The 21,914-nt window shown below is 46.6% G+C and overlaps 1 protein-coding gene across 4 annotated transcripts in view; it reads left to right on the top strand.

Moving 5' to 3' along the window:
* Positions 1–1,692: 1,692 nt before the first annotated feature.
* Positions 1,693–21,914, top strand: part of SLC25A45 (solute carrier family 25 member 45) — a 70,868-nt gene continuing 50,646 nt past the window's right edge. For 2 of the 4 annotated variants that reach the window (XM_068261672.1, XM_068261669.1), the window contains exons 1-2: positions 1,693–1,776; positions 4,498–4,565. In XM_068261672.1, coding sequence (XP_068117773.1) covers positions 4,536–4,565 — 30 coding nt within the window. In that variant the 5' untranslated portion in view covers positions 1,693–1,776; positions 4,498–4,535. Of the gene's footprint in view, positions 1,777–3,481; positions 3,501–4,464; positions 4,566–21,914 lie in introns of those variants that run through there. The other 2 variants (XM_068261670.1, XM_068261671.1) reach the window with 2 other exon arrangements.

Below are 21,914 nucleotides of genomic sequence, written 5' to 3'. Positions count from 1 at the left end.
AGAGGCTCATTCTGCAAACTCTTAAATAGAACATATGGAGTGGACACAATAGTCCTGAACTTGGCTACATACTGTATATCCTGACACAGGATTCTCAGCCAAGTTTTATCTAGTATGTATATGAAGCTAAAATGAGGCCCTGATCACTGGTGCATTTTTATAATTTCACACCATGTTTAAAATTCAGGGCATACCACCTCCGCTATCTACAGTATTAGCTGTTACTATGCTCCAATGCTTCAGCTGAGCAAAACTATGTGGTTACAAACCACTCATTTTCGATTCACAATTCTTTTCAGCAGTGGCATAGCTTAGGAGCTGTGGACCCCTGTGCAAGTTTTACATGGGGCCCCCCAAGCACTCTATACAGTAGCGTAGCTTAGGAGCTCTAGACCCCAGTGTAAGTTTTACTTTAGCTTCCCTCCAGCGCTCTATACATATGAACTAATATGGAACATCAAAACCTACCAAGGACGGCTGCAGTGTCAGAGAGGTGTAAGCAGTGGAGGGGAACAGTCTAATAATGGTTAAACTAATCAAAGCACATATAGAGGGGATCATTCCCAGCTGAGCACTAATAAGGAGCTAATAAAGCAGTTAAAGGAGGGCCCTTGTGGGCACCTCTGGTCCAAGGGCCCTGGTGCGGTCGCAACCTCTGCACTCCCTATTTAGTAGAAGGTACATGCATGTGGCCAGTGCAGTCCCATATTTCTACGCCACTGACTCTATACATAACAATTCGTATTGCAAAGCAAGACCTGCCAAGGACAACCACAATGTCAGAGGTGCAAGAAAGGGATGGGGAACAGTTTGTTAACCTCCTTGCTGGTTATCCCGAGTTCAGGGTAAGCCGCCAAGGAGGATTTTTCAGGCCCTTGTGGGTCGATTTGCATAATTTTTTTTTTTTGGTTACACACAGCTAGCACTTTGCTAGCTGCGTGTACTTCCCGATCGCCGCCGCTCCGCGCAGATTCGCAGCCCCCCCCCAGACCCCTTGCGCAGCCTGGCCAGTCAGTGCCAGGCATCGCTGAGGGGTGGATCAGAACTCCCTCTGACGCTATGAAGTGAATGACATCATTTCGATCGCCGCCATGGCAACGGGGGGAGCCAAACAGGAAATCCCGTTCTGAATGGGATTTCCTGTTTGCCGGAGGCGATCAGAAGGGGTGGGGGGATGCCGCTGCACAGCGGCTATCATGTAGCTAGCCCTAGGCTAACTACATGATTTAGAAGAAAAAAAAGTGCTGCGCCGCCCCCCTGTCGATTTTTTTGAAACTGCAGGGGGGTTAATGATTACTACCATTCAAAGCATCTACAGAAGTGATTGATACCAGCACAGAACAAATAAAGAGCTAATACTGTAGTTGAGTGGGTCCCTTTGGGGCCCAAAGGCCCTGGTGTGGCCACTGCTTTTCAGCACCTTAATAACTCAAAAATTGTATGGCCAATCCGAATGTAAACTGCTAATCACAATCGCTTTTCAGATTGCTGGCACTAAAATAAAATTGCTTCAAAAATTGCTGGAAATCGCTCCGATAATCACCGTACAAAATGGTAGTGAAAATGCTGAGCGATTGCTACAGCAATCAGCAATCTCCAGTGGGTTCCAACCTAACACACAAGCCACTTCTGCTACCCTTCCCCCACTACTCTGCCAGAGAGAAGTTAGATCTGTAAGCTGTCCCTGGACATCAGTCTTCCCGAGCTGCGGACCTGCAGTGTACTGTGCAGAGTACACAAGCTGTTAAGTCTGACCTATAGCTCTCCTGTACATTGGTGAGATTTCCTTTGAGAGTTGTGAATTTCTTATATGTATAGATTGTCTGATGTTCATATATAAAATGTAGCTTCTATCAAGTTGCCAATACTGCTCCTCCAATTTGCAATCCTCTCTCTCCTCTCTTACACTCTTTTTCTGTGTCTCTCTCACACTCTGTTTAGCGTTCATACACGCACACTCTGTTTAGCATTCATACACACAAAGTCTCTTTTTCTGCCTCTCTCTCATACACTCTCTCCCCTTCCTCTCTCTTTGTTTCCCTTGCTCACATACACTTTGTTTCTTCTGTGTTTACAGTCTGGCTGTCTTTCACTCTCTCACGCACACTTTCCCTCAGTCTCTCACTCACATTTCCCTCTATCTCTCACACACAATTTCTCTCTGTCTTTTACTAACATTTTCCCTCTCACACACTTTCCCCGTTTCTCATTCACACTCTCACACACCTTCTCATCTGTCTCTCACTCACATGCTTACACCACACATTCCCTCTGTTACTCACACACACTTTCCCTCTGTCTCTCGCTCACACTTTCCCTCTATTTCTCACACACAATTTCCCTGTTTTTTACTCACACTTACCCTCTCACACACTTTCCCTCTGATTCTCACTCACTCTCTCACACACATTTTCCCTCTGTCTCTCACTTACACTCTCCCACTCACACACACTTTTCACTGGCTCTCACTCAATCTTTGCCTCAGTTTTTCACTCACACCTCCCTTCTCACACACACTTTTCCTCTATCTTTCACTCACTTTCCTTCTGTCTTTCACTTTCATTTTCCCTTTGTCTCTCACTCACACTTTTCCTCTGCCTTTACCTCACATTATCCCTCTCACACACACTTTCTCTTTGTCTTTCACTCTCATTTTCCCTTTGTCTCTCACTCACACTTTACCTCTTTCTTTACCTCACACTCTCTCTCGCATGCAATTTCCCACTGTCTCTTACACTTTCCCTCTGTCTTTACCCCACCCTTTCCCTCTCACACGCACTTTCCCACTGTCTCTCACACACACTTTCCCTCTGTCTCTCGATCACACTTTCCCTTTGACTAACACTAACACGTTCACTCTTTCCCTCTTTCTTTCACTCTCACTCACATTTTCCCACTGTCTCTCACTCACACTTTCTCATCCTCTTTCATTCACACTCTCCCTCTCACACACACTTTTCCTTTGTCTCTCACATTCCCTTTCTTGTTCACTTGCATGCTTTCTCTCACACACACACACTTTCCCTTTGTCACTTACTCACACTTCTCCTCTTGCACACACTTGAACTTCCCCTCTTTCTCTTATTCACACTTTCCCACTGTCTCTAACTTGGATGAGGTCAGGTCACTTTGGCTCTATGTTTCACTCTCACTCACACTTTCCCTCTGTCTTTACCTCACACTCTCCCTCCCACATACAGTACACGTTTCCTCTGTCTCTCACTCACGCTTTCCCTCTATTTTTCACTCATACTCTCCCTCTTACACGCAGTCATTCACTCACACTCTCTCTCATACACACTTTCCCACTGTATCTAACTCACAGTTTCCCTCTCTCTTTCACTAGCACACTCCCTCTCACACTCACTTTTCCTCTGTCTTTTACTCACACTTTCCCTCTTGCACACACTTTCCCTTTCTCTCTTATTCACGCTTTCCCACTGTCTCTAACTTGGATCAGGTCAACTGGAGTAATCAGGTGGTAGTTGGACACCCAAGTGGTGAGTTCGGTTTCAGAGGAATTAACAGTTGTGGCCTAAGATTCGTATTAGGTGGGTGATAGCACGGTGGCGTAGTGGTTAGCGCTCTCGCCTTGCAATGCTGGGTCCCTGGTTCTAATCCCAGCCAGGTCAACATCTGCAAGGAGTTTGTATGTTCTCCCCGTGTCTACGTGGGTTTCCTCCGGGTACTCCGGTTTCCTCCCACATCCCAAAAGCATACAGATAAGTTAATTGGCTTCCCCCCTAAATTGGCCCTAGACTACGATACATACACTACACAATACATACATAGACATAGGACTATGGTAGGGATTCGATTGTGAGCTCCTCAGAGGGACAGTGAAGTGACAAGACAATAAACTCTATACAGCGCTGCGGAAGATGTCTGCGCTATATAAATACTAAATAATAATAGTTTGGGGCCCTAGGAGGGGGTATTAGGTTTCGGCATTAGGTGGAGAGTTTTGTTTTAGGCACTTAGGGTGAGTGTGGTGTGGTGGTGTGTGAATGTGTGTGTGGGGGGTGGGTTTAGGTCCTCAGAGGTGGGGGTTCCCTTGTAGTGCGTGCTGCTTAGCACAGAGATAAGCAAGCATGTCTGAATATCAGAATTATCAGCACAATGTCAGCCAAAAGTATTATGAGACTTTGGGATGACAATATTAATATCTGTCCTTACTTTTGCTATATCTTCCATATACCAAAAAAGTGGGCATGTATGGTGCGGGATCTAGATTGATCATCCTGTGTAGGGCTCTAACTAGTCCGAATCCGTCTCTGATATAAACATACTAAAACCCATTATGCTTTCCATTTAAACCCTGATATTTAAAAATCTGATGAAAATGTGTTTATTGTTCATGTGTTTCAATTAATCATACCTTAACTGAAACAGCAAAACTATTAACTGCCCACCAATTAGTTAACGTTTATACTCAGCACATGACTCAAAGTTCGAGTCGTTTGGCTGAGGATAAGACCTTACTGTTGTCTTTTACAGATGAAACCTATAAGTTTTCATAGATTCTGCAATGACCTATGCTGAATTCATTGCTGGATGGATTTCAGGTAACTCAAACATATTTCACATTTGCATGTCATAGTTAAATGTGTGTCAGATGTAAGAATACCTTGTGTTTATTAGCAGAATACCTTTGCACTTGTCATAGACACTCCTCATAGACACTCCTCATAGGAGATAATAACAGGTGTGTTCTGATTGACACCATAGCAGCAAAGATTATAAAACTGCACAGGAGGCTAAACGTTATATATTGGGGCCCCAAAGTATAACCATTTTTAGGAAACTTTACTTTAAGAGTTAATCAAAAGAAATCTCTGTAATATTATTACGGTTCTGATAAATGTTCTGACCACCTGCAGGAATCAATAGCCCTTATTCAATTCAGTTTTCGAGGAGATAATTTTTCATTGTCTGTTTACATTGGACCTAAATTCTTGAACAGAACAGAAATAAAACATAAAGAAATGCACCATTTTTGTATTTAGAGTGTTTAGGCTGTCTAATTCCCCCTCATCTGTGACTAGTCACATCTGTAATTTGATCTCTCAGCTGTGTCAGCTGGCCTTGGCAGAATGGCTAATGTGTAAACACATGATGTTAACCCTTTTTCTGCTTCCATGAAAGCAGGAAGTATACACACTGCAGATTTAATGCATGCTTTGTATCAGCTGCAACAATGAAATTAATTTCTTTAAATGTTATTATGCTATTGCTTATCTTTTAGAGCAGAGAGAACGCTCTAACTTTTTAATATTCTGCAATTGAAAAAGTACCAAAAAGTAGATTAACCTTTTGCCGACCACCCACTACCTACAGGCGTCGGCAAGATGGCTCCCCCAGGACCGCGTAACGCAGATTGGTGGAGGCACCTGGGTGACTGATTAGTTGGGGATCCGCCGGCATTAGGCCCCGCCCACCTGCGACGTCAACCCGCCGGCCAATTTGCAGCGCCGGCGGGTTGTTACCCTCCGATCTCACCATACTAAAGTGTATAATACACTTTGTTATCTATACAAAGTGTATTATACTGGCTGCCTCCTCCCCTGGTGATTCCAGTGATCGAGCGACCACCATGGGCGGAGGCAGCCCTTGTAGTAACAACACACATACAGGGGTCTGTACTGGGTCCTGTGCTCTTCAATTTATTTATTAATGACCTAGTAGATGCAGTAGAAAGCAATGTTGCTATTTTTGCAGATGATACAAAATTGTGCAAAATCATCAACTCTCAGGAAGATAGTGACATATTGCAACAGGTTCTGGATAGGATGGCTATATGGGCACATAAATGGCAGATGAAATTCAATGTTGAAAAATGTAAAGTCATGCATTTTGGTGGTACCAATGGTCTAGCACCATACAAAATAAATGGGATACAGTGGGGGACATCAACCTTGGAGAAGGACTTAGGAGTACTCATCGACAACAAGTTAAATAATCGTACTCAATGCCAAGCCGCTGCAGCTAAAGCTAATAAAATTAAGGGATGCAATAAAAGGGAAATAAAAACTCGAGATGCTAGCATAATATTGCCCCTGTTTAACTCTCTAGTAAGGCCACATCTGGAATATGGAATTCAGTTCTGGGCACCACATTACAGGAAAGATATTGCAGTTTTAGAGCAGGTGCAGAGACGAGCAACAAAATTGATACGTGGGATGGAACGTCTCGCTTACCAAGAAAGGTTAGATAAACTGGGTTTATTTAGTCTAGAGAAAAGACGCCTTAGAGGAGATCTAATTAACATGTATAAATACATCAGAGGGCAATATAATAGCTTGGCAGATGAGCTTTTTGCCCCTTCTCAAAGGACTAGAGGACATGATCTGCGCATGGAGGAAAAACGTTTTAGCCATTTATTTAGGAAAGGGTTCTTTACAGTAAGAGTGATTAAGATGTGGAATGCATTGCCACAGGAAGTCGTTATGGCAAACTCTATACCTGCATTTAAAGGGGGCTTAGATGCTTTCCTTGCGTTGAAAGACATCCATGGCTACAATTACTAGGTTATGCCTAATGATGTTGATCCAGGGATTTTATCTGATTGCCATCTGGAGTCAGGAAGGAATTTTTCCCTCTTGGGGCTAATTGGACCATGCCTTGTAAGGGTTTTTTCGCCTTCCTCTGGATCAACAGGGATATGTGAGGGAGCAGGCTGGTGTTGTACTTTGTACTGGTTGAACCTCGATGGACGTATGTCTTTTTTTCAACCAAAATAACTATGTAACTATGTAACATACACTGATCCTGCCCCCCCTGCCCCCTGATCGCCCACAGCACCCCTCATACCCCCCTTGATCACCCCCTCAGACCACTGTTTGCACCCAATCACCCCCCTAATCACCCATCAATCACCCCCTGTCACTATCTGCCAACGTTATATTTTAGATTAGGTCCTAAACTGCCCCCTGGGGGCTCCTGATCACCCCCACACCCTCAGATCCTTCCCAGACCCCCCCCCCTGTGTACTGTATACATCTTTTCTCCCCTGTAATCACCCATTGATCACCTGTCAATCACCCATCCATCACCCCCTGTCACCATCTGTCACTGCCACCCAGGCATGGCAGTATAGGAACCCCACAAGTGACCCCATTTTAGAAAGAAGACACCCCAAGGTATTCCGTTAGGAGTATGGTGAGTTCATAGAAGATTTTATTTTTTGTCACAAGTTAGTGGAAAATGATACTTTGTGAAAAAAATAAATAAAAATAATTTCCGCTAACTTGTGACAAAAAATAAAATCTTCTATGAACTCACCATATTCCTAACGGAATACCTTGGGTTGTCGTCTTTTTAAAATGGGGTCACTTGTGGGGTTCCTATACTGCCCTGGCATTTTATGGGCCCTAAACTGTGAGGAGTAGTCTGGAAATCAAATGCCTCAAAATGACCTGTGAAATCCTAAAGGTACTCATAAGACTTTGGGCCCTTTGGCGCACCTAGGCTGCATAAAAGTGTCACACATGTGGTATTGCCGTACTCAGGAGAAGTAGTATAATGTGTTTTGGGGTGTATTTTTACACATACCCATGCTGGGTGGGAGAAATATCTCTGTAAATGGGCAATTTTGTGTAAAAACAAAAAAATTCTCATTTACAGAGATATTTCTCCCACCCAGCATGTGTATGTGTAAAAATACACCCCAAAACACATTATACTATTTCTCCTGAGTGCTGCGATACCACATGTGTGACACTTTTTTGCACCCTAACTGCTCTAAGGGGCCCAGAGTCCAATGAGTACCTTTAGGATTTCACAGGTCATTTTGCGACATTTGGTTTCAAGACTACTCCTCACGGTTTAGGGCCCCTAAAATGCCAAGGAAGTATAGGAACCCCACAAGTGACCCCATTTTAGAAAGAAGACACCCCAAGGTATTCCGTTAGGTTTATGGTGAGTTTACAGAAGATTTTATTTTTTGTCACAAGTTAGTGGAAAATGACACTTTGTGAAAAAAAAAAAAACAATAAAAAACCAATTTCTGCTAACTTTTGACAAAAAATAAAATCTTCTATGAACTCACCATACTCCTAACGGAATATCTTGGGGTGTCTTCTTTCTAAAATGGGGTCACTTGTGGGGTTCCTATACGGCCCTGGCATTTTAGGGGCCCAAAACCGTGAGGAGTAGTCTAGAAACCAAATGCCTCAAAATGACTGTTCAGGGGTATAAGCATCTGCAAATTTTGATGACAGGTGGTCTATGAGGGGCCGAATTTTGTGGAATCAGTCATAAGCAGGGTGGCCTCTTAGATGACAGGTTGTATTGGCACTGAAGGGAATTGGCAATTGTATTGTATTGACAGATTGTATTGGCAATTAGGAGAAAATGGCCTTTTCACTGGGGGGTTTAACACAGCGGTCCTCAAGTGGTAAATAAATACATCTAAGAGAACTAGACCAAGTACTGGTCCTTGCAGGACATCACTGCTAACAGTTGTCCATCTGAGTATGATCCATTTATTAAGAATAGTGCAAACCAACAAGATATCAATCCAGTAGCCAAATTTGCTAAGGCATGGCTACTAGTAATATAAACATAAAAATAATGAGAAAAAAACAAACGTGCATATATTTACCAGCGTTACCATAATCCTGTAAACATTTATTGTGTCACATAGATTATAAACAATTAAAAGTTTCTAAAGCAGTGAAATAGTAGTAAAGGTGTGCTATAAGTACCCTATACAAATATCCCTGTGGGGCCCAAGATTTTAAACGAGAATATTCTCTATTGGCAGTGCAATATTACAGGCAGTTAAAGCCCTTTAACCCTATTGCATGTTTTATAACAAACCTTCACTACTTTTTTCTACGTACTCAATTTTTGGGGGTTTTAATGTGATGTTTATGATCTAGAGATTCATTAAATATGATACAACAGCTGTTTGACTGTTTATGTGTGCACCAGTGTATACTTTGTACTTTTTATAAGCATGATTAATTTGTAGCCAGTTCTATGCCCCCACACATGCTTTTTCCCCTAGTAAATGATTATGTGCTATATAATATTTGCACAGCCCCCCTTAGGATACCTTCAGACAGTTTACACACAACTGATGTTAATTATACAGTTTTATAGTTCCCCAAAGCCCATCTTTCCCTTCTTAAAGAAAATCTGTACTCTAATATTTTTACACTAAAAAGCATACCATTCTATTCCTTATTTTCTCCTGTGCCCCTCTGTGCTGTTTCTGCCACTCTCTGCTGCAATCCTGGCTTGTAATTAACAGTTTTAGGCAATGTTTACAAACAAACTAACCAGCTTCTAATAGGATCACATATACAGAGTGTGTGAGTCATTCAGAGCCTGCAGAGGGTGTGTATCGCTTCTATCCAATGACAAGCAGCCCTGCACATTCCACACATTTAAAGCCTTAGCCTGACAGACACGACAGGGGAAAGATACATTGATTTATTACAGAGGCAGTGTAATTAGGAAAGGCTGCAGTAAGCCCCAGCACATTAGAACAGGCATAGGAACTCATAGGATAGAAGAACTAAGGCTGAAAAAATTGTTACAGAGTCTCTTTAAAGGGATCTGAGCTATAAATTACAAAAATGTACACCCTAAAATGAGCCTCCCCGAGAGAGAATTTTTAATAGTGTGTGCCGGTTTGGGGGGTGGACGACAAACCAAGAATTACTTACTATTTGCTCCCAGTCTGTATATGCTCTGCCATGTTCTTTAGGCAGAGCCGCAGCTCCAGCAGGTTCAAGCCCCTGTGGCAGTGTCAAACGTTCCTGCCTGCCGCAACACATGCCAGGAGATGTAGTCCTTCAACATGAGTATCTCCCAGCCAGTAGGTGTACGCACATTAAAGGACTAAATCTCCCAGCATGCATTGCTGCAGCCGGAAACGACTGACACAGCCATGGGCACGTCAAATTGCGGCACGCCAAAGGTAAGCAATGCCTGTTAGCCCCCCCCCCCCCACAGAGCACACACTTTTTACAAGGCTCATTTTATATGTTTTTGTTATTTATTCATCTATTGTCTTTAACCACTTCGGTACCAGCAGCCTCTGCCCACTTAAAGAGACACTGAAGCGAAAAAAAATATATGATATAACGAATTGGTTGTGTACCATGAATAATTACTAGAAGATTAGCAGCAAAGAAAATATTCTCATATTTTTATTTTCAGGTATATAGTGTTTTTTCTAACATTGCATCATTCTCTAATATGTGCAGATTACACAACACTCAGCATTCAAAATGATTCTTTCAGAGCAGTCTGTGAACTAATGACCTCTCCTCTGGCAGAGGAAAAGTAAAAAATTAACTAACAGTTGAGATAATAAAAGTCAGAAAACAGCCCTCTCCACGACTTTGAAAGTTGTAGAGCTTAATGGCTTTTTTGCATAGAGATAACAACTGGAGTTTCTTAAATCTTCCTGTACTGGAAACAATTAGACTGATGTATCTGATCTTAATGTTTTATTTCTTAGCTGTACTACTGTAACGATCGGTGAAGCACAGAGAGGATCTGATTACCGGTGATCTGCAGTATCACTGGGAATACAGATGTATACCAGATTATAAGTGACCTGCAGTATCACCGATAATCCGATATACCAGCTAACCTCTGTTCACCTGAGTAGAATGTAGTGTTTGGTGTAACAGTAACACTTTGAGGACTAAGCCTCAGCGCAGTAAGGTATACTGCACGGATTCCTTCCGAAGACCTGGACTCTCCAAGACGGGAGGAGTCAGGCTGCGAGTAGGAAGGATTGTCTAAAAGTAACACTCTGGAGGAAGTGTCACTGATAGAACGGGGAACCGCCTCCAACAGTGAGGTCGGTTCTCGAGGTCGGACAAGCCAGGTCGTACACACACGGACAGATAAAGTACAATATCAAGAGGCAAAGGCGGAGTCGGGTACAGGCAGGGTTCGGCAACAGGGTATCAGAAATATCGAGGTACAAGATCAGTAGGCAGAAGCAGAGTCTAAGGACGAGCCGGGGTTCGGCAACAGAGTATCAGAAATATCGAGGTACAAGATCAGAGTTCAGGAGGATAGTCAGGCAGGCAAAACGTCATAACAGATAATAACAATCAAACTAGTACTTTAAGCTATCAACAGAAACTAGCTAAGTGTAGGATTACAGCTCCAGCTGGTCCCGGCCCACTTGCGGATCTGACTACGGATCTGGGTGCTCCCACGTATGTGATCGCAACGCCAGACAACCAGCAACTGAATAAGCAGCAGAATATATAGTTGCTGGACTCTGCTGCCCCGCCCGAACCATTCAGCCAATCATGAGTCCTGCAGGAATCAGCTGACCTTCCTGATCAGCTGACACTTCCTTTGCAGGTATAAAGGTCCTGAATTCAGGCCCGCGCGAGCATAGCTCTCCATCTGCCTAGGTGCACTAACAGACCCAGCCACACCAAGCACATGCTGCTGCATGCAAACAGCCGCTTTGCTGTCAGGACATGCGGCGGCTTTTCCGCGTTCCACCACACAACCAGACGCGTGCAAAGCGCCGCGTAGGACGCGGAGTCAGCCGCCTAGCTCTTGGCACACGTGGCGGCTTTTCCGCGTTTCCTCACAGATCCCCCCCCGAGGAGTGGACTCCGGACAACTCCTACCAGGTTTCTCGGGATGTAAAGCGTGAAACTCTTTCCTTAATTCGTCCGCATGCATGCGGTTCCCAGGTACCCATTGTCTCTCCTCAATGCCATACCCTTTCCAATGCACGAGATATTGTACCGAGTTTTGTACAATACGTGAATCTAAAATCTTTTCTATCTCGTACTCAGGTTGGTCATCTACCAACACAGGAGGAGGAGGAGTGGGACCCACATGGACTGCTGGCTTAAGCAGAGATACGTGGAAGGACCTTACCCCACGCATGCTAGCGGGAAGATCAATGGAATAAGTAGCGTTGTTGATCTTCTTAGCTACTGAAAATGGACCCACAAACCTGGGGCCCAGTTTATCCGAGGGCTGTCTCAGGGTCAAGTGACGTGTGGACACCCAGACCAAGTCTCCTGGCTGGAACCTTCACTCTAACGAGCGTCTCTTGTCAGCCTGACCCTTTTGACTCTGGAATGCCCTTTCCAGATTACTCTTCACCGTCCCCCAGATGTCTTTAAATGCCCTCTGCCAGGCCTCTAGGGTTGGAAATGGAGAAGAGGCAACTGGCAAGGGGGAGAATTTAGGCGACCTCCCAGTCACAATCTGGAACGGAGAAAAACCAGACGACGAACTTTTCAAATTGTTCTGAGCGAACTCTGCGAAGGCCAGAAATTTTACCCAGTCATTCTGTGCCTCCGCAACATAACATCTTAAGAACTGCTCCAAAGACTGATTAATTTGTTCAGTCTGCCCATTGGTCTGTGGGTGGTAGCCTGACGAGAAAGACAGCTTCATGCCCATTTGGTGGCAAAATGCTCTCCAGAATCTAGAGATAAATTGGACTCCCCTGTCCGACACTATGTTTTCCGGAATGCCATGCAGCCGGAAAATGTGGATGATGAATAGGTCGGCCAATTCCTGGGCCGAGGGGAGTCCTTTCAAGGGCACGAAATGGGCCATCTTGCTGAAGCGGTCGACTACCACCCAAATGACCGACATACCTTCAGACCTGGGGAGCTCACCCACGAAATCCATGGACAAGTGGGTCCATGGCTCACTCGGGGCGGGCAAAGGCTGTAAGATACCGACAGGTGCCAGCCGGGAGGGTTTACTCTTAGCACATATTGCACATTCCCTAACAAATTCCCTGCAATCAACTGACAGGGAGGGCCACCAGGCACACCTGGCTACAAGATCTTGTGTTCTGGCGGCTCCGGGATGTCCAGCATTTTTATGTGCGTGGAACATTTCTAGGATCTGGAGACGGAAGGGCAAGGGAATGAACATAACCCCTTCAGGCTTCCCTTCTGGGATGTCCTGCTGAAAGGGGCTCAACGTCTCCCTCCAGTCTTCCCAAGTATCCGTTGCAGCCAGCACCAATCTTCGCGGAACAATCGTCTCAGGGACGGAGGGCTGTGCTGTCTCTGGCTCAAAACACCTGGACAGCGCATCAGCCTTAATATTCTTACTGCCCGGGGTGTACGTAATCACAAATGTGAACCTCGAAAAAAACAGGGACCATCGAGCCTGACGGGGGCTTAACCTCTTAGCCCCCTCGATGTATTCCAGATTCTTGTGGTCGGTATAAACTGTGATTGTATGCTCTCCTCCTTCTAACCAATGACGTCATTCTTCAAAGGCTAGTTTAATGGCTAAGAGCTCCCTGTTACCTATATCGTAGTTTCTCTCTGCTGAAGAGAATCTCCGAGAAAAATAGGCACACGGGTGCAATCTACCCTGTAAGCCTGAACGTTGAGACAGCACAGCCCCCACCCCGACTTCTGAGGCGTCTACCTCAACAATAAAAGGGAAAGAAGTGTCCACGTGTCTTAGTATGGGTGCTGCGCAGAACAGCGCCTTCAAAGTAGAAAATGCCTGTAAGGCCTCAGGAGACCAGTGAGTGGTATCTGCCCCTTTCTTTGTGAGACTGGTGAGAGGAGCAATAACTGTGGAGTACCCCTTTATGAACCCTCTATAATAGTTGGCAAAGCCCAAAAAACGTTGCAAAGACTTTAACCCCACCGGCTGAGGCCACTCCAGAACAGCGGATACAATGGCAGGGTCCATAGACAGGCCCGAGATGGAGATTATGTACCCCAGAAAAGCGACAGATGTAACCTCAAAAATACACTTTTCCAACTTGGCGTACAGCATATTTTGTCTCAGTTTGTTTAGCACAAATTTGACATGGACCCTGTGCTCGGAGAGGTTGTTGGAGTAGATCAGTATATCGTCAAGGTATACAAGCACAAATCTACCCAACACCTCCCTGAATACCTCGTTGATTAATTCCTGGAAGACGGCAGGTGCATTGCACAACCCGAAGGGCATTACTAAGTACTCGTAATGCCCGTCGGGTGTGTTGAAGGCCGTCTTCCATTCATCGCCCTCTCTAATGCGGATCAGGTTGTATGCACCCCTCAGATCTAATTTTGAGAAGATCTTGGCGTCTGTGACCTGCGTGAATAAATCGTCTATTAATGGTAACGGATAACGATTCTTCACCGTGATTTTATTTAGGCCACGGTAATCGATGCAAGGTCAAAGACCTCCGTCTTTTTTCTTAACAAAAAAGAAACCGGCCCCCGCAGGCGACCGGGAGGGGCGAATGAACCCCTTGGCTAGATTGTCACGGATGTACTCCTGCATAGCCACTTTCTCTGGTCCAGACAAATTATACAGGTGACCCCTAGGGGGCATACAACCGGCACGGAGATCGATGGGGCAATCGAAAGGGCGATGAGGAGGTAACCTATCCGCAGCCTTGGGACAGAATACATCTGAGAATTCAGAGTATTGCTCGGGAACACCCTCCACATGAACCTTGGTCTGACCTAATATCAATTTCCCTAGGCACTGTTGGGAACAGAAGTCTGACCAACTGGTTAATTGTCCTGTAGCCCAATTAATCTGTGGCGAATGAAGCTGCAGCCAGGGCATACCTAGGACAATTGTGGAGGTAGTCATATGTAACACGAAAAAACTTAAACTCTCCCTATGCAGTACCCCAGTAATGACTTCCACCTCTGGTGTCTGAGACAGCGGACGGTCCCTTTGTAACGGGGAGTCGTCCACGGCAGTAACCTGGACAGGTGGTTTTACTGGGGTGAGAGGAATGCCCAACTTCTCTGCAAACTCGGAGCTCATAAAATTAGCCGCGTGTGAGGAAACGCGGAAAAGCCGCCGTCTCTCGAGGTGAGGCGGCTGTTTCCGCGTCCAGCATGGCGTCACAACGCAGAAAAAACGCCGCATGCCGCATGGGCAGTGCGGCGGAATCCGCATTGGTAACGGCGGAATCCGCATCAGAGGCGGCCCCCGCACTAGATACATTGCATGACAGTACTGGTGTGGCTGGGACTGATAGTCCACCAGGATTCAGACTTACACGCGCGCGAGCACAGAGGCAGAGTTTAAATAGCAGTTAGAAGGGTGTCGGCTGACCAGCTGGGTCAGCTGACAAATTCCACTGCTCTCATTGGACCAGCAATTAGGGAGGTCCTGGAAAGGTCCTAGAGTATATATACTGCTGGTTGTTCACTTGCTCTTTGTCTGGCGTGCGATCACATATGTGGGAGCACTCAGACCTGTAGTCAGATCCTTAAGTGTGCCGGGACCAGCTGGAGCTGTAATCCTACACTTAGCTAGATTCTGTTGATAGCTAAAGTACTAGTTTGATTGTGATTATATGTTATGACTTTTGCCTGCTTTGACTATCCTCCTGAACTCTGATCTTGTACCTCGATATTTCTGATACTCTGTTGCCGAACCCCGGCTCGTTCCTTGACTCTGTTTCTGCCTCCTGATTTTGTACCCCGATATATCTGATACCTCGTTGCTGAACCCTGCCTGTACTTTGACTCCGCCTTTGCCTCCTGATCTTGTACTTTATCTGTCCGTGTGTGTACGACCTGGCTTGTCCGACCTCGAGAACCGACCTTACCGTTAGAGGCGGTTCCTCGCTCTGTTAGCGATCCTTCCTCCTGAGGGTCACTTTCAGATATACCTTCCTACTGTCAGTCTGACTCCTCCCGTCTTGGAGAGCTCAGGTCTGCGGAAGGAATCTGTGCAGTACTCCTTGCTGCATTGAGGCCTTGTCCTCTAAGTGTTACTGTTACACCAAACACTACACTCTACTCAGGTGAACAGAGGTTAGTTTGTATATCGGATTATCGGTGAGACTGCAGATCACTTATAATCTGGTATATATCTGTATTTCCGGTGATACTGCAGATCACCGGTAATCAGATACTCTCTGCGCCCACCGATCGTTACAGAACGCCAGACCAAAATACAAAATGGACGCAAACACTGATTGTCTGGGTGTACTTGCCGCTTCGGTGGACAACATCAATCAAGTACTGGGCACTCACATAACTCTTATTGATGCCCTATCAGGGTCTGTACAAACCCTCCAGACATCAGTGGATCATGTGCGATCCTCTCCTAGCTCTGACATACGTATGCCTGTACCTGAAAGCTTTTCCGGCCACAGATCTGACTTCCGGAATTTTAGGAGTAGGGTGTTGTCCTATTTTGAGTTGAGACCCCAATCTTCGGGTACTGAGACCCAGAGGGTCACGTTTATTAAAACTTTGTTGTCCGGCGACTCCCAGTCTTGGGCGTATAGCCTGCCCGCCGGAGACAAAGCTCTTACCTCTGTAGAGGAATTTTTTAAAGCTATGGCGGTAATTTACGACGATCCGGACCTTGCCTCGACTTCTGAGCGGAAGCTCAAGCTTTTGCGTCAAGGCGAAGGTCCGGTCGAAGATTACGCGGCCGAGTTTAGGAGGTGGTCAGTTACGGCCAGGTGGGACACCTATGCCCTATTAGATCATTTCTTGTCAGGGCTGTCCGATGAGGTCTCTGATTTGATGTTAAGCCAGCCCGAGCCCAGAACAGTCGATGAGGCCATCTCAGCGGCCATCCGAATCGACCGCAGGCTGCGCTACCAAAAACAGACCAGGGGTAGTTCCTGTCTCAGAGGGGTATCTTACACCACGGTCCCAGTGACTCCACCTACTACTATTTCACCTTCTCCTGTCGTGCCTCCTTCCGAGCCGATGCAGATTGCTCGGTCAAAATTAACCCAGGTAGAGCGAAGACGGAGAATGACCGAACAGCTGTGTTTGTACTGCGGTGAAGGGGGGCATATAGTACAGAACTGCCCCAATAAGCCGGAAAAACGCTGCCGCTTAGGAGTGGTGGGGGGTAACACCCTGGGCGTCCGACTTTTACCCCTAGAAGAAAAACGATTGCTTCTTCCCTGTACCGTTACATGGGAAGATAAGACTGAGGTCACGGAAGCCTTTATCGATTCAGGCTCCGCGGCAAATTTTATGGATTCGGAGTTTGCTAAGAGATTGTGTATTCCGCTCACACCAGTACAACCACCCATCCAGGTTACGGCAGTGGATGACTCTCCTCTGCAAGGGAATCACCCACTATCTCAGACACCAGAGGTGGGGGTCACCATAGGGGTACTGCACTGGGAAAAGTTACAGTTCTTTGTGTTGCATATGACAACCTCCACCATTATACTCGGCATGCCATGGTTGCACCTTCATTCTCCACACATTGATTGGGCCACCGGCCAACTAATTTCTTGGTCAGCACACTGCTTTCAGCGATGTTTAGGGAAGGTGACATTGGGCCAAACCAGGGTTCATGTTCAGGGGGTACCTGAGCAATATGTGGAATATTCTGATGTATTCTGTCCCAAGGCTGCAGACAAGTTACCCCCACATCGCTCTTTCGATTGCCCCATTGATATACGTTCAGGTTGTATGCCCCCTCGGGGTCATTTGTACAATTTATCTGGGCCAGAGAAATTGGCTATGAAGGAATATATCCGTGACAATTTAGCCAAAGGCTTCATCCGGCCGTCCCGATCGCCTGCTGGAGCAGGTTTCTTTTTCGTTAAAAAGACAGACGGGGGCCTGCGGCCCTGTATTGATTACCGGGGACTAAATAAGATCACGGTAAAGAATCGCTATCCGTTACCCCTGATAGACGATTTATTTACGCAGGTCACCGATGCTAAGATCTTCTCAAAGCTGGATTTACGGGGCGCGTACAACCTGGTGCGCATTAGAAAGGGCGATGAGTGGAAAACGGCCTTTAACACGCCAGACGGGCATTACGAGTATCTGGTGATGCCCTTTGGGTTATGTAATGCCCCGGCCGTTTTCCAGGAACTCATCAACGAGGTCTTCAGAGAGGTGTTGGGGAGATTTGTGCTGGTCTATCTAGACGATATACTTGTTTTCTCCAACAACCTCTCTGAGCACAGAATACATGTGAAATTTGTACTCAACAAATTAAGACAAAACTCACTTTATGCTAAGATTGAGAAGTGTATTTTTGAAGTCACATCTGTCGCCTTTCTGGGGTACATAATTTCCACCACGGGCCTGTCTATGGACCCCGCCAAAGTCTCCGCTGTTTTGGAATGGCCTCAGCCGGTTGGGTTGAAGTCTTTACAGCGTTTTTTAGGCTTTGCGAATTATTATAGAAGGTTCATAAAGGGGTATTCCACGGTTATCGCACCCCTCACCTGTCTTACGAAAAAAGGGGCAGATACCACCCACTGGTCTCCTGATGCATTAAGTGCTTTCTCCACTTTAAAAGATTTGTTTTGTTCCGCACCCATCCTGAGACATGTAGACACCTCTTATCCTTTTATTGTTGAGGTAGACGCCTCGGAGGTTGGGGTAGGGGCTGTGCTGTCTCAGCGGTCAGGCTTGCAGGGAAGGCTACACCCTTGTGCGTATTTCTCTCGTAGGTTCTCTCCGGCAGAGAGAAACTACGATATAGGCAACAGAGAGCTCTTAGCCATTAAACTTGCCTTTGAGGAGTGGCGTCACTGGCTGGAAGGAGCAGAACATACAATTACTGTATACACGGATCACAAGAATCTAGAATACATCGAGGGGGCTAAGAGATTAAGTCCCCGTCAGGCTCGATGGTCTTTGTTTTTTTCGAGGTTCAGGTTCATAATTACGTATACCCCGGGTAGCAAGAACATTAAGGCAGATGCCCTGTCCAGATGCTTTGAGTTGGAGACAGCACAGCCTTCTGCCCCAGAGACCATTGTCCCACAAAATTTGGTGCTGGCCGTAACAGAGACTTGGGAAGACTGGACAGAGACCTTGAGTCCTTTTCAGCAGGATGTCCCTGAGGGGAAGCCTGAGGGGGTTTTATTTGTGCCTCTGCCATTCCGTCTCCGGGTGCTACAGATATTCCATTCACACAAGAATGCGGGACATCCTGGGGCATCTAGAACGCAGGATCTTGTGGCCAGGTGCGCTTGGTGGCCGTCTCTGGCAGCCGACTGCAAAGAATTTGTTAAGGATTGTGCGGTATGTGCTAAAAGCAAACCCTCCCGGCTGGCACCTGTAGGGAGTTTGCAGCCTTTACCCACCCCGAATGAACCATGGACCCACTTGTCCATGGATTTTGTGGGTGAGCTTCCCAGATCAGAGGGCATGTCGGTCATTTGGGTGGTAGTCGACCGCTTCAGCAAGATGGCCCATTTTGTGCCCTTGAAAGGACTCCCCTCGGCCCAGGAATTGGCCGACTTGTTTATCAAACACGTGTTCCGGTTACACGGCATTCCGGAAAACATAGTGTCCGATCGGGGAGTCCAATTCGTATCTAAATTCTGGAGGGCATTCTGTCATCAAATGGGCATGAAGCTGTCGTTTTCATCGGGCTACCACCCACAGACCAACGGTCAGACGGAGAGGGTCAACCAGTCGTTAGAGCAGTTTTTGAGATGCTACGTTGCAGAGGCGCAGAATGACTGGGTCAAATTTCTGCCCTTTGCAGAATTTGCACAAAACAATTTGAAAAGTTCTTCCACTGGATTTTCTCCGTTCCAGGTTGTGTCTGGAAGATTGCCCAAATTTTCACCGTTACCAGTGGCCTCCACTCCGTTTCCAGCTCTGGAGGCTTGGCAAAGGTCTTTTAAAGACATTTGGCGGACGGTGAGAGACAGTTTGGAAAAGGCGTTTCTGAGTCAGAAGGGTCAAGCTGACAAGAAACGGTCTTTGGAGTGGAGATTCCAACCAGGAGACTTGGTTTGGGTATCCACACGTCACTTGGCCCTGAAACAGCCCTCAGACAAGTTGGGTCCCAGGTTTGTCGGGCCTTTTCCTGATAGCCAGAAGGATCAACAACGTCACTTACGCTGTTGATCTTCCCGCTAGCATGCGTGGGGTAAGGTCCTTCCACGTATCCCTGCTTAAGCCAGCAGTCCATGTGGGTCCCACTCCTCCTCCTCCTGTGTTGGTGGATGACCAACCTGAGTACGAGGTAGAAAAGATTTTAGATTCACGCGTTGTACAAAACTCGGTACAATATCTCGTACATTGGAAAGGGTACGGCATTGAGGAGAGACAATGGGTACCGGGGAGTCGCATGCATGCGGACGAATTAAGGAGGGAATTTCACGCCTTACATCCCGAGACACCTGGTAGGAGTTGTCCGGAGTCCACTCCTCGGGAGGGGGGTACTGTGAGGAAACGCGGAAAAGCCGCCGTCTCTCGAGGTGAGGCGGCTGTTTCCGCGTCCAGCATGGCGTCACAACGCAGAAAAAACGCCGCATGCCGCATGGGCAGTGCGGCGGAATCCGCATTGGTAACGGCGGAATCCGCATCAGAGGCGGCCCCCGCACTAGATACATTGCATGACAGTACTGGTGTGGCTGGGACTGATAGTCCACCAGGATTCAGACTTACACGCGCGCGAGCACAGAGGCAGAGTTTAAATAGCAGTTAGAAGGGTGTCGGCTGACCAGCTGGGTCAGCTGACAAATTCCACTGCTCTCATTGGACCAGCAATTAGGGAGGTCCTGGAAAGGTCCTAGAGTATATATACTGCTGGTTGTTCACTTGCTCTTTGTCTGGCGTGCGATCACATATGTGGGAGCACTCAGACCTGTAGTCAGATCCTTAAGTGTGCCGGGACCAGCTGGAGCTGTAATCCTACACTTAGCTAGATTCTGTTGATAGCTAAAGTACTAGTTTGATTGTGATTATATGTTATGACTTTTGCCTGCTTTGACTATCCTCCTGAACTCTGATCTTGTACCTCGATATTTCTGATACTCTGTTGCCGAACCCCGGCTCGTTCCTTGACTCTGTTTCTGCCTCCTGATTTTGTACCCCGATATATCTGATACCTCGTTGCTGAACCCTGCCTGTACTTTGACTCCGCCTTTGCCTCCTGATCTTGTACTTTATCTGTCCGTGTGTGTACGACCTGGCTTGTCCGACCTCGAGAACCGACCTTACCGTTAGAGGCGGTTCCTCGCTCTGTTAGCGATCCTTCCTCCTGAGGGTCACTTTCAGATATACCTTCCTACTGTCAGTCTGACTCCTCCCGTCTTGGAGAGCTCAGGTCTGCGGAAGGAATCTGTGCAGTACTCCTTGCTGCATTGAGGCCTTGTCCTCTAAGTGTTACTGTTACACCAAACACTACACTCTACTCAGGTGAACAGAGGTTAGTTTGTATATCGGATTATCGGTGAGACTGCAGATCACTTATAATCTGGTATATATCTGTATTTCCGGTGATACTGCAGATCACCGGTAATCAGATACTCTCTGCGCCCACCGATCGTTACACCGCGGAGCCTGAATCAATAAAGGCCTCCGTGGTTTCAGATTTGTCCCCCCATGTAATCGTACAGGGGAGGAGCAACCGTCTTTCTTTTAGGGGTGTGAGCTGGGCGCCTAGGGTGTCACCCCTTACAACTCCTAGGCGGTAGCGTTTCCCGGCTTATTTCTGTTTGGCTTGATGGGACAGTCTCGTACCCTATGCCCCCCTTCACCACAGTATAAACATAGTTGTTCCGACATTCTCCGTCTTCTCTCCACTTGGGTCAGCTTAGACCGACCGATCTGCATCGGCTCAGGTGGAGGCAAGATCGGAGACGATGAGACAGAAGGAGACGGGGTTACTAGGGGTGCAGCGGGAGGCACTGCGTAAGAAGTCAACCTGACATGATGACTGCTCCTAGTCTGTCTCTGATGGCGTAGCCTACGGTCGATTCGAATGGCCGATGAGATGGCCTCGTCGACTGTCTTGGGCTCGGGTTGGCTTAACATTAGGTCAGAGACTTCATCCGACAACCCAGAGAGGAAATAATCTAACAGGGCATAAGTGCCAAACCTGGCCGTAACTGACCACCTACGAAATTCGGCCGTGTAATCTTCGACTGGACCCCTGCCTTGCCGTAAAAGCTTAAGCTTCCGCTCAGAGGTCGCAGCAAGGTCAGGGTCGTCGTAAATTACTGCCATGGCTTT

Source organism: Hyperolius riggenbachi, chromosome 11 (assembly GCF_040937935.1).
Source record: "Hyperolius riggenbachi isolate aHypRig1 chromosome 11, aHypRig1.pri, whole genome shotgun sequence".
Lineage (NCBI taxonomy): Eukaryota > Metazoa > Chordata > Amphibia > Anura > Hyperoliidae > Hyperolius > Hyperolius riggenbachi.
The sequence above is the reverse complement of the archived record's forward strand: the minus strand, read 5'-3'. Positions and strand labels throughout refer to the sequence as shown.